At 47.5% G+C, this 13204-nt stretch overlaps 1 protein-coding gene across 3 annotated transcripts in view; it reads left to right on the plus strand.

The window, feature by feature from the left end:
• Positions 1 to 1010: 1010 nt before the first annotated feature.
• RORA (RAR related orphan receptor A) overlaps positions 1011 to 13204 on the plus strand; it is a gene marked incomplete at its 5' end in the record, with an annotated part of 361111 nt that continues 348917 nt past the window's right edge. The window contains one exon of one of the 3 annotated variants that reach the window (XM_083475828.1): positions 1011 to 1259. In XM_083475828.1, coding sequence (XP_083331954.1) covers positions 1043 to 1259 — 217 coding nt within the window. Of the gene's footprint in view, positions 1260 to 1367; positions 1393 to 13204 lie in introns of those variants that run through there. The other 2 variants (XM_083475831.1, XM_083475833.1) reach the window with 2 other exon arrangements.

The following is a 13204-nucleotide window of genomic DNA, read 5'->3' on the forward strand; positions in this document are numbered from 1 at the left end:
ATCGCAATTTGAATTCTATGTAATTCGGCAACTTGGGGGGAAAGGAAGCCTGTGGACTTCCCAGAGGTATCTGGTTGGCTGCTGGAGGAATTGTGATGTTAAACTGAATCGGTGGTTGGGATCTACAACCTCAGGGACCCCTCAGGGAGAGGGGTCAATACGGCCCTCCATACCTCTCTGCCAGGCCCTTGGGACACACACACACACACACTCATGCCAGGCTGCATCCTTTGCTGCACCAGGAGTACTTTGGGCTGGCTGAAGTGTGGACTCCTTCTCCAGTTTTGGAGGTTCACTCCCTGACACCCCCAAGACTAAGAAGAAGCAGAGGGCAGGTGATGGGGAGGTGGTGGTGGTGGTGGTGGACTGGGCAGTTGGAGCAGGCAAGCTAGTCCTGGGAGCTGCAGGGGGACCGATGACCTGACTGGATCTGAGGAACCACCCCCTCCCCAGTCCTTAAAACGTTTTCGCTCAAAGGGCCCATTTCCTCGAAAGCAAAGACCAAACCAGAAGGGGCCAGAGGAGCCCAGATGCGCGACAAAAGCCCATCCAATCCAGAAGCCCAGGATCTCCTGTGGCGGGGGGGGGGGGCGTTGGGAGGCGCAGGCAGCCCGGCAGCCCAGCGGGTTCGAGCCTTGCCTGGGCAGGGGCTGCGCGCGTCTACACGGGAGTAGAGGGGGTGGGAAGAGCGAGCGAGCGCGGGGTCCCCGTTAAAGCTCTCGCTAGCGCTGCTTGTGGTCACAGCCAAGCAAGCTCGTCTCCCATCTGGCTCAGCCTCGCTCCGCTCTGCCTCTCCCCGCCGCCGCCCCCCCCCCAGCATCATTCCCGTTCGCAGCCTCCTTCTTCTGCCCCCTCTCCGTCTCCCCCGCCCCGTCCTGCCGGCCCAGGGAGCCACCCTGGCCCAGCCGCCACGGCCGCCCCCCCGGGCGCGCTCGCCGTCTCCGAAGCCGGGCCGGGAGGGGGCAGAGGCGGCGGCGGCAGAAGCAGCAGCAGCAGCAGCACCAGCGCCAAGGCGAGGCGGCGCGATCGCCCAGCCAGAAACATGGAGTCCGCGCCGGCAGCAGCCGAGCCCGCCGCCGCCGAGCCGGGCTCCGAAGCCGCCGCCGCCGCGGCCACGGCCGGCGCTGCAGCCCGGGATCCCGCGGCCGGCGCGGAGCTGGCCCGGAAAGGAGAGGCGCCGCCGCCGCCGCCGCCGGCTCCCAACCGCAGGCAGAGCTACTCGGGCAGCAGCAGCAGCAGCGGCGGCGGAGGAGGAGGAGGTAGGAAAGCGGGGAAGGGGGAGGGGAGGGGGAGAGGGGGGGAGAGAGAAGCCCCCTCCGCCGGGATCCCCGCGGCCAGGGCCGGGGTCGACCCACGATTGCGTCTCCTTTCCGTCTCCAGATATGTATATAAGTATGTGTATATATATGTGTGTGCGCGCGTGTTTGTATAGGGGTGTATGTACAGTATGTATATGTGTGCACATATATATATGTATATGTATATGTATATCTGGTTCGACATGCTACCTTGCAAACTTTTAATGGATTTTTTTTTTAAGAAAAAGAAACCACAAGCCTTTGCTTCCATGAGAAGCCCGGCCTTTTGGTGGGAGGAGACTCCGAAGGCCCGTTCACACGTTCCCCCTGGTTGGAATGTTTTTGTTTTCGGAACTGGCCTGCCTGAAAAGGCGCGCTTGCCTTTCTCAGCACGTGTCCCGGGCGAGGCGCGGGAGGCGAAGGGCCGGGCTCGTCTTTGCCGACGTGCACGTGTAGAGGCGAGGACGCGGGACTGGCCAGAGCAGCAAAAACATCGCCCCGCCGGAAAATAAAAGTCCCCAAATGCCATTTTGGGTCTGGGATTTGGGGTGTGGGATTTATCTCCCACAAGGCAAAGAGGGTTTCAGCCCCAAGTCAAGGAATCAAACACTTTGGATTGGCAGGTGCTTCTCCCTCTCCCTCTCTCCCCGACTCCTTTTTAAATATAGGTGTCTGTTTTGTTCCATTATTAAATGGTGGGCAGAGTTTTGGAGGGGCGGGGCTGGCTTCTTGCGTGGTTTCTTCCTGAAGCGTGTTGATGGAAGCGTTCAGACGAGCTCGAGGAGCTCCGTGTTTGCACACTGGGCTGGTGCAGTTGTTTCCTTTGGAGTTGTTGCTGGCAGGTGGAGGCCGTTGACCTCTCCTTCCTGGATCTGGCAGGAGTCCTCTGCTCGCCTCTCCTTTTTGAACGTCCCGCGTTGCGCGCTTTTCTCACGGTCCGGAGGCGAGCGCAGGTCAGGTCCTCTTGACACGTGCAGGTCACGCGAAGTTCAGCGCCGGGCGGGCGGCGGCTGCACCGTCGGCGAAACAAAAAAGACCTCGCGGCTGCTGATGGAGGCGGGGGCGCGCGCGCGTTTAGCAACGCGGGTCTGCCTGGCTTTTTTAGCGCAGGGGGGCGAGCGCCCCCCTTTTCTGCTTGGCGCGCCAACGGTTAAAGCCCAGAGGACTTCCAGAAACGTGGATTGGTGTGATCTGCTTTCTTTCTAAAACGAGGAAGGTGATGATGAAGGATTAACTCTCCTCTGTAAATAAAGTAGGCATGGAGGAGAGACGCGGGACCGATTCACCAGGTTGTGAGAACGTAGCCATGCTCGCCTTGCTATGCCAAGCTACAAGTTGGATTTAGCAAGCCCATAGCTAGAAGACTGTCTTCTGTCAGTGGGGGTTATTATTTTGGAGGCGGGGGGAGCTGTCGGCACAGCACTGGAGACAGAGGATCGGGGCTTGGAGAGGGAAGGGGGCTTGCAAGGCAGGCTGGTGCCCCCCTCTCGACGCTGCTCAAAATATGGCTGATCATGTGCGCGCCAATATTATTTGTTGTTGTTGTTGTTTGTTCCTCCCAATTTAGGCCACGCCTTCCATTCCGAGCAGCTTCCTCCTTGGCTGGCGATCCCCGTACAGCGGGCGGGGGGGGGGGCGGCGGACTAAAAGATGATAGACACCCCTTGAAATCAGGAGTGCGTGCTTGCGAGTGTGTGTGGGGGGGGGGGCAATTTCCCGAGATTTTTTAAATGCAACTCTAGGGAGTGGAAGAAATGTGTATAATTGTATTTGCAATACGTATAGAGAGAGGCATTTTTTGGCATTTGCAAGGGACCTTGGGATGGTGGCTTCCACGAAAAGGAATGTAAAAGCTGGTTACATAACAACGTTAATCAGAAACACTGGCGAAAATGTGTCTGAGGAGAGCCAGATTTTTTTTGGGGGGGGGGGGAATGTTTACGAAGCGGCAGGACTTTTGCTGTTATACAACCTCCCTTTTCTTCTTCTTTTTTTGCTGGCTCCATCCCTCCTTAACTTTCTCTGCTTTCAGATAGCTTAATCCCACCTTATTGTTTACCCTGGAATTTTCCTCCCCCTCCCCCTTCAAGAAGAGAGCGGGGAGTGAGAGAGTGAAATCTACAGTGTGCAGAGAATACTTCTGCACTCCTCTCTCTCTCTCTCTCTCTCTCTCTCTCTCTGCACATCTCTGTTTCCTTCCCAGCCTGAGCCATGCAAGTCTGTGGGAAATTATGTAACCAGAGTTGAAGTGTGTGTGTGTGCCTGTTATTATTGCCATAGAAATAAAAAAAAGGCCTGGGAGAAGGAGTAGAAGGCGACCTCGACAGTTGATGGCGATGGCGACTTGTGCTCCATCCTTATCACGGTGATCTTAAACGGTTTAGGCTTTTGAAACTGCTAACCTGCTGACCCAAATGTGCAGTGATGCTGCTTTGCTCTCTTTCTCTATCCTCATTGTCCCCCGCCCACCCCCAAACCAATTGTAGAGAGGATTAAATCAGGAGGGAAAGTGAAAATGTACACAGGCTCTCTGTGTGTGTCTCAGCACGCAAGCACTGCCCTTATGTAACAACCTGAATGGAAGTAACGGGGGGGGGGGGATACGTAAGTTAAGGGGACCGGCTGAGTTCAGGGGCGGGAGAGCATCCACCAAGGAAAGCCTTAGCTGAGGGTGGGGGGATGCAATGGGCCTCCTTTGTGGATGGCAACACTGAGCAAAGCAGAAATGTCTCTGCTTTTGCAGGAGTTCTGGCTTCTATGCTCAGGAGAAGGGAAATGTTTGCAATGGCTGTTGTGATGATGATGTAATAATGGAGTTGGCAGAAAATAATATCTGCTTCCAGTGTGTAAAATGGTTGGAAAAGTGGAACTGGCATTTCCTTCTAGCATAACACCTGCAGCAGAGCTGGAAGCTCACTGACTCTCTGAGCAAAGGCTTTGTGGATGAAGGCTGCAGCTGCCTGCCATTTGATATCCTTAGGGGTGTAGTGGAAGGGGAACCTGACTCGGGATTTATTCCAAGTGGGAGTGATGTCATCTGCCAGAGTGCTGGAATCATTGATGAAGTCTCCTTGCTCCAGCAACTGAATGTAGTGATGAGGAAGCTTACAAGTTTGTGACAGGGTTAGCATAGTTTTCTCATAATGAGAAAAATAACCAAGCAGAGAGGCTAGATACTGCTTTTCTTTGATGGAGGTCCTACTTCAGGTGAGCAGTTTAACCAGTAACACTTCTTCACAAGATTGTCTGCATTTCTAATCCAAAGTTAAAGCCTGCATTTCTGCATTTGACTCAATGTGTTTTACAGGTTGAAGCTTTGGAGCTGGATAAGTAAGCAACACTGAATTCAATGGAGCTTAGCTCTAGGAAGCTACGCATAGGGTTACATTCATGCTAAACTTCACGAATTTGGAATATTTATTTATTTGGACACTAAGATCCAACTCCAAGGGCCTTCTGACTGTTCCTTCACTGCAAGAAGTGAGGTTAGAGGGAAACAGGTAGAGGGCTTTCTCAGAAGTCGTGTCTGTCCTTTGGAACGCCCTCCCATCAGATGTAAAGGAAATAAACAACTACCCAGTATTTGACTTTTAGAAGACATCCGAAAGCAGCCCTGTATAGGGAAGTTTTCAATGTTTGATGTCTTACTGTGTTTTTATTTGTAGGATGCTGCCCATGCTGCCTGGGGTAATCCAGTTAGATGGGCAACATAATAAATAATAAAATTGTAGAATTGTAGAGTTGGAAGGGACCCCAAGGGTCATCTAGTCCACCCCCTGCAATGCAGGAATCTCAGCTAAAGCATCCACGACAGATGGCCACCCGACCTCTGCTTAAAAACCTCCTGAGGGAGACCATTTCACTAACCAAGAGCTCTTACTGTCAGAAGGTTTTTTTCATATGTTTAGTCAGAATCTCCTTTCTTATAACTTGAAGTCATTGCCTCGAGTCCTACCCTCCAGAGAAGAGAAAACAAGCTTGTTCCCTTTTCCATGTGACAGCCCTTGAGATATTTGAAGATGGCTACCATATCTCTTCTCAGTCTCCTCTTTTCCAGGCTAAACAGGTCCCGCTCCAACCGTTCCTCATAAGGCTTGTTTTAAAAACCCTTGGTCATCTTGGTTGCCCTCTTCTGCACACATTCCAGCTTGTCAACATCCTTCTTAAATTGTGGTGCCCAGAACTGGACACAGTATTCCAGGTGTGGTCTGGCCAAGGCAGAGCAGAGTGGTACTATTACTGTACTTCCCTTGATGTGGACACTATACTTCTCTTGATGCAGCCTAGAATAGCACTAACTTTTTTTTGCTGCTGTATCACACTATTGACTCATGTTCAGCTTGTGGTCCACTAAGAACCCTAGTTCCTTTTGCACATCTACTGCTAGTAAGCCAAGTGTTCCCCATCCTCTATGTGTGCAGCTGGTTCTTCCTGCCTAAGTGCAGAACCTTACATTTGTCCCTAATGAAATTCATGTTGTTACCTTGTGCCCAGCTCTCCAATCTACTAAGGTCCTTTTGAATTCTAATTCTGTCTTCTGTGGCATTAGCTATCCCTCTCAGTTTGATGTCATCTGCAAATTGGATGAGCATCCCCTCAGTTCCTTCATCCAAGTCATTTATAAAGACATTGAACAACAATGGGCCCAGGGCGGAACCCTGTGGCACCTCACTTGTCACTTTTCCCCAGGATGCTGAGGAACCCTTAATAGGTACTATTTGGGTACAGTCTGTCAACCTGCTACAAAGCCATCTAACAGTTAACTGACATTTTACCAGCTTCCTCACAAGCTTCCTCACCAGTTTCCTCACAGGAATATCACTTTGTCAAAAGCCTTACTGACATCAAGATACACTATGTCCCTGATTCACCAAGTTTGTAATTCCATCAAAAAAGAAATGAGGTTCGTCTGGCATGACTTTTTTTTTTTTTTTGAGAAACCTATCCTGGGTCTCAGTAATTACATCATCCCTTTCTAAATGCTCACAGGCCAACTGTTGAATTATCTGTTCTAGGACCTTCCCTAGTACTCTTCTCAAGCTCACCGGTCAGTAGTTAGCTGGATCTTTCCCCCCTTTTTGAAGATGGGGACAACACTTGCCCACTTCCAGTCTGTAGAGACCTCACCTGTTCTCCCAGAATTCTCAAAGATCATAGACAGGATCTATGAGATTACATCTGCAAGCTCCTTTAGTATCCTTGGATGCAGCTCATCAGGCTCTGGAGATTTGAATTCATTTAAAGTAGCTAGGTGTTTCTCCCATGGAAACTTTCAAAAATGTATAAAAATGTGTCAAGTAATTGTTGGAGATGCGGAGACTCAGGAACATTCTACCATATGTGGTGGACATGTAGGAAAATACAGGTATTCTGGGAGAGTATACATGCAGAACTGCAAAAAATGCTAAAGATCTCTTTCAATAAAAAACCAGAGGCCTACCTCCTAGGAATAACAGATTTGGATATTCCACAAAAGAGGAAGGGTATCTTTTTATATGCGACGACGGCAGCAAGAGTTTTGATCGCAGCAAAATGGAAGAGTAATGAAATCCCCTCTATACAAGATTGGATCTAAAAGCTGACAGAATATGCCGAATTAGATGGTTTATCAGAAAAAATAAAGAATAAATCAAAACAGGAATTTGTTTCTAAATGGGAGGTTTTCAAAGAATATCTGAAAAATAAATATAGTAATTTAAATTCTGTTGCAGCATTCGAGGAACTTTAGTAATAGTTGCAAGGTAGATATAAGAAATTAGATTTATTGAGAATAAGTTTAATTATGAAAAAATGTGTATTGGCAATAAGTAATATGAATTTGAAATATGGAATAGACGGGAGGTTGGGTCTTTAGTGTTAAGACCAATAGATCTTTTATTGTTTGCTAAGAAAATTATGTGTCTATGGTTACTTTTGTAATTTGTGTGTAATTTGGTATTTGGGTTTTTGTTGTTGTTTTTCTTGTTGTATAAATAAAAAACTTTATTTAAAAAAATAGAGTAGCTAGGTGTTTCTTTCCTACCTCTTTTCCTGTCTTGGGCTGCAGCTCCCTCCTTACACCATTTATTCTGTTATCACCAGGTTGGGCATCACTTTCCTTTTGGGTGAAGACAAGGGAAAAGTAGGTGTTGAGTAGTTCTGCCCTTTCTCTGTCACCCAATAGCATTTCTCCGTGTTCCCCATGCAGAGTACCTACCACTTGCTTGTTCTTCCTCTCACTTTGGACATAGCCGAAGAAACCTTTATTATTATTATTACCCTCTCTTGCAAGCCTGAGCTCATTCTGAGCTTTAGCCAGCCTGACTTTCCCCCTGCAACTGTTGGCTACTTATATATACTCCTCCTTTGTGATTTCTCCTTTCCTCCATTTCTTATACATGCCCTTCTTAATCTCAGCTCATCTGTAAGCTCCTTATGCAGCCACACCGGTTTCCTTAGATGTCTCCCACTTTTCTTTCTTGTTGGTTTTGTCTGCATTTGGGCCTTCAATATTTCTCCTTTTAGGAACTCCCATCCTTCTTGGACTCCCTTCTCACTGAATATTTCTGACCACAGGATGACACCCAGTAGCTCCTTAAGCTTTTTGAAACTGGCCTTCTTAAAGTCCAGAGTGCGTGTCTGACTACACTCAGCTTTCCCTTGCCTTTGTATGATCACTTCCTCCCATGTTTCTGAGTTCTTCCACTTATTTGATCAGTTCCTCCCTGTTGCTTCTTCCACCTTCTGGGAAATGAAGTTGTCAGCAAGGCAATGGGGGAATTTGTTGGACCTTACACCCTTGGCAGAATTTGAGTTTCAACAGATATCAGGGAAATTGAAGTCTCCCATGACTACTATGTTTGGAAATCTTCTTTAGGAAGGCATCTTTCAAGTTTTTAGTCTGGCTTGGGGGTCTATAGCAGAGACCCACAGTAAGGTCACTGTTGTTTCTCTCTCCTACATTTTTTACCCATATATTCTCAATCTGCTTTTCATACTGCAGGTCATGGAGTATATAAGTGTACATATACCGGTATATACAATTGTACATATCCTTTACTACTACTACTACTACTACTACTACTGCTACTAATATTGATTTCAGTAAGTCTTTTGAGTATTATGTGGCACCTGTAACAGTGCCAGTTCTGCCAATCAAAGCAGTTGAGTGGGCACATGTAAGGTAAGGTGGGAACAATAATGTGAAAGAACTAGGTTTGCATGGGTTAAATTGTGCATAAACACAGTGTACACCAAGTCACACACATGGCGGTATCAGAGGCATCAGGCATCAATAGGATGTTTTGGTTTTCCTTTTGATACAACTGGAAAACTTTTACTTCCATCCTGCCCTGCCCTGCCCCAGCCTCTTTCGCTGTTGCTGCTGCCACTGCCAAGATCGCTTAAGCAGCTTGTGGCTGTTGGCTTTTGAGGAGCAACAGTAAAAGTCTTGCTGAATGGCAGAAATGCATTAGTGCTGTAGTGGCAGCAACCCGCTGCGGTGTCTTTCATTTTGTAATTTGATCTAATAATTTTTGATAGAGTTCTAAAGCAACCCACTAGGACGGTGGCAAGTTTTAAGGAATAGATGTGCTCCAAGAAGCGACACCAGGGCTGGCATTATAGCAGCGTGAAAAGGTGCTGTGGAAAGGAAGCCAGCAGCAGTGTAAGAGCAAGCTGAATGCAAAAGCTGGCTGGAGGTGGCAAAGCAGCACTTGGATTGAGATGACCTCCACTGTCGGACTCAGTTGCATTACAGCTTTCAAGGATGCCGGTTTACTGCTAGGATTGTGATGTTTCTGCACAAAAGAGACACTGGAAGATGGGGTAGAGAAAGAAATATAAGATAGGAACATGAGATGTGCTTGCAGGATCAGGCCATAGGGGGCCCATGTCATGCAATATCCTCTTCCCACAGTGGCCAGCCAGGTGCCGTGGAAAACCAGCAAGTAGGACCCCAGAGCACAAGAGCTCTGCCTCTCTCCCTCCCTCCTGTGGTTTCCAGCAACTGGTATTCAGAAGCATTTACTGCCTCCAAACAGGGAGGCAGACAGAGCATAGCCATTGTGGCTAGGAGCCATCCATAACCTTTTCCATGCCTTTGCCCAATCCTTTTATAAGGATTAAAATCTTTAAATGAGTTCTTGCACACTGCAGGGTTTGCAGAGCCCCCAACCCCCTGCTCCGTGCTTGTGTCATGTCAAGGAGCGGCATTCGAGTTATGGGATGGTGCCTCGGCTCTGTCCCAAGATTGTGTGGCACTGCTACCATGTTAGATATGGACATCTCTGCACAGTCTAGTCTCTGTGCCTAGATGACCCGTGCATTCTGGAACCCTGCACAATGAGGGTTTTTCTGGAACATGTGGAAAGCCTTTGCACGGAGAAGTCTGAGCAAGCAGTTGTCCTTTGCAGATGTGCATGCCTAATGCACAGACCATCTGGGGCCTCTCTGCCCTGTTTGATGCCCCTTTGCCTAACGCAGGTGTGTAGAGCGCTGTGGGAGTGTTTGTGGTTCAGTCTGCGGGTGGGCAAATGTGGATCCTTGAGCCCAGCCAAGGCTAAAAGCTTGCTGACTTGTCTTACCCTGTTGGCCAGCTGTATAATGTGAATTGCTTTTAGCTTCTCTGAGCTGCTTTCAAAACAGTAAAAGCGTCCTGTGCCACCTTAAAGGCTAACAGATTGATTGCACCATACGCCTTCATGGACTGCATCCCACTCCATCAGGAGCTGGGCTTTAGTCCAAGAAAGCTGCTGCCACAATAAATCTGTTAGTCTTTAAGATGCCACAGGACTCTTAAGCTGTTGCAACAGACTAATATGACTGAGAGCTGTTCCAGGTGTCTCTGCCACCCTGTAAATTGGGAAAGATGTTCACGAGTGCTGAGGGTTCAGCTGCTTGAAACTTGGTAGAGGTCTGTTTCTTTTGAGCATATTTCTGGCTATGCTTATTAACATGTGTGTACCTTTGTCTCTATCTTGACCCTGTGGCATGTTGAACAATGGAAGCGTGATGCCTCGTTGCTTGAGGAACTAGATTTCATCCTTCAAGATTACTGGCTTATCTCTACATGACAAACTTGTGTCAATTTTATACCAGTTTAGCTGAAACAGCTTCCTCACCAAGAATCCAAGGAATTTACACTTGGTTGAGAGCTGAGAATTCTGCTTCGCTCTCCTTCCTATAGAACTACAGTTCCCAGAATTCCTTGGGAGGGGAACGTAATAACTACTCTTTCAGGTCCATATGGGGATGGGGAACCTGTGGCCCTTCAGATGCTTTTGGACTACATCTCCAACCATCCTTGACCATTGGTCATGCTGGCTGGGCCTGATGGGAATTGGAGCCCAGCAATATCTGGAGGGTAATTGATCTCCCATCCCTGATCTATAGTGTAGATATCTCCTGCAAATTTCAGGCTGCCATGGCTTCTGTTAAGACGGCTGGCTGACCCCATTGTGCTACCTGAACCGTTGTGAAGAAAAGACAGGCAGTTGTAATATTACTGACGTAAGACTTCATGCTCCTTTGCATGAAATCCCCTTTGGTCTGCATGTTGTCTTTAGAATACAGAACTGGGTTGTCAGCTCTGCAGAAAAACTCAAGGCTTCAGAAAGTAGAATTCATGTTATTTCTATTTAGGCTATTATAATTAGGTAATGATGTTATCTCAAATCAGAAGGAGATGGAGCAGCCTCACAAGAAGATCCCCTGCTTTGGCTATTTAGCTTTCTTGTGTATGTGGAGTTTCAGCCATTTTCCCTGACTGATTTCATAAAATTTACATACACACCACTTGATTGTAAAAAAACAACCCCTCCACACACCTCTAAATGGTCTACATAAAGATAAAACAATAAAATTACCAATAAGAAGAATTAACAACAGTCATTTAAGACTTTAAAACTTAAAAGAAAATAGACTAAAAATAGATTCAAGCTTGCAACAGCTTTCTAAGCATCTGGATAGGCTTGCCTAAACAAAAATGTTCTTGGCAGTGAAGGTGTCTGTCTGACATCAATAAGCAGGGAGTTCCAAGGTGTGGAACAGATATTATGTGGCATCTGTAACACCGATTAAAATGGTCGGGCATCCATGTATGGGGTAGAGTGACCTCTTAGGTAAAGTGGACTTGTTGCCGTGGCTGCACCCAAATCCAGATCCGGAGTGTTCCCACACAGCCCAGACCAGTGGCTAGAAGCTGAGCAGGCCAAGATTACAGCCTCATTGATAGGGAAGGTGCCCAGCAACATTTTGGTCACACCTAGCGAATCCAGAGCTCTCATACTACTGCCTGCTACTCACAAGGGCTGCTGTTACACACCTGTTTCCTCCATAACCGGTACCATTCCTAGTCGAGGCCCTTCCTGGGGTGTCTGCTTAGAGAGAGGCTCAGCGAGTGGCCAGAAGGGAGAGCATCTTCTTCATTGTGGTCCCCTGACTGTGGAACGCTCTTCCCAGCAAGGCCCTCCTGGTGCTGATGTGGCTTCTTTTTGATGCCTGGAATATGTGCCAGCTGTGCTTGATGCTAATGTCGCTCTGGATTGCTGATAAGCTTGCATGATGGATGAATGTTCAAAGCAAGAAGGTGTCTGTTTTCACAGTGCTGGGCTGGTTGTGGCTGTTGCTGTGTGTATGTGTGTGTCGGTTGCACCTCCTGGCAGTTGATACATCATGGGAGAGGCAATCCTGGGGAATCTGCTCGATTTAGTAAGAAAAACGTCTTAGTCCTTGTGTGGAAATGCCTGGCCATTATATGATGAAATAACTGAAGGCATCTTGGTGGGCTTCTAGTGGCCAATGGAGGTGCTCAGTGCACTCCCTCGCTCACATCCCCCTGGGTCTACAGCTCACACCTTTAGGCTCCCCACCCATTAAGCATTGTCCAAAATACACACCCCCTTCCACTAATTGATGTCCAGCTGACGACCCCCCCCTCTGCTCTTCTCATATGGGCATTTTTCTTACTTTTGGACTCTGCAGTGTTGCCTGGAGCCAGGCAGTCCTGGTATATTTTAAGAATGATGCACCCCGTGATTTAGAGACTTCCCACTTATGAAGACTTCAGTTCGCCCTTTGGCAATTCATGGGTAATGATAAATCATCTCCAGAGAGGAGAATATGTGCTTCTCTCTTGCTAGCAAAGAGTCAGCCTGACTCCCATGCATCTAAGTGAAGTCCCACTGAGTTCAGTGGATTTACTCTGAAGTAAGTGTGTGCGCCACCACCACCACAGTTTTGTACTTAAAGGCAAATCTGCCAAATCCACACTTTCCAAAACAATATGGAGAACTAAAACACAGACGTCCTTAGAAATCCTCCCTTCAGATTTTGCAGGTCTCTGGAGTGCAGTTCTCCAGCTCAGTAAAGTATGCAAAAATGCATTGTTTTAGGGGAAATAACATACAAAAATGCATAATAGATAATAGAAATATCAGTTAAAACAGTTTAAAAAAACTATTTAAAAAGTTATTAAAATACAGATTACAAATATATTAAATACAGATTAAGGCATACAGCAACTTTCCACATGTCTGTGTAGGCTTGTCTGATCAAAATTGTTTTTAGCAGATGCCAAAAACAGTACAATGAAGGCACCTGCCTAATGTCAATAGGCAAGGAGTTCCAAAGTGTAAGTACTGTCACACTAAAAGATGGATTTTAAACAAGTGCAGAATGAGTTTTATGGTTATGTGGTGCTTGTGGTTGTGCAGGGGAAAGAGAAAAATTAATAGAAAGCATTAGCATTTCATACAATTTATAAAAATGAACAACCACACTAAATGGTTGGCATCTGTCTGTTTCGGAAGTGCCTTTGTTGGTGAAGTCAGACCTTTGGAGAGTTATAGAGACCGATACAAGAGAGACATGTTTTAATGCAACTGGGGAGATGGAGGTGTCTGGCTCCGCTGCTGCAAGTGTACCAC

The sequence above is a fragment of the Podarcis liolepis genome (assembly GCF_965112155.1).
Source record: "Podarcis liolepis genome assembly, chromosome: 14".
Classification (NCBI taxonomy): domain Eukaryota; kingdom Metazoa; phylum Chordata; class Lepidosauria; order Squamata; family Lacertidae; genus Podarcis; species Podarcis liolepis.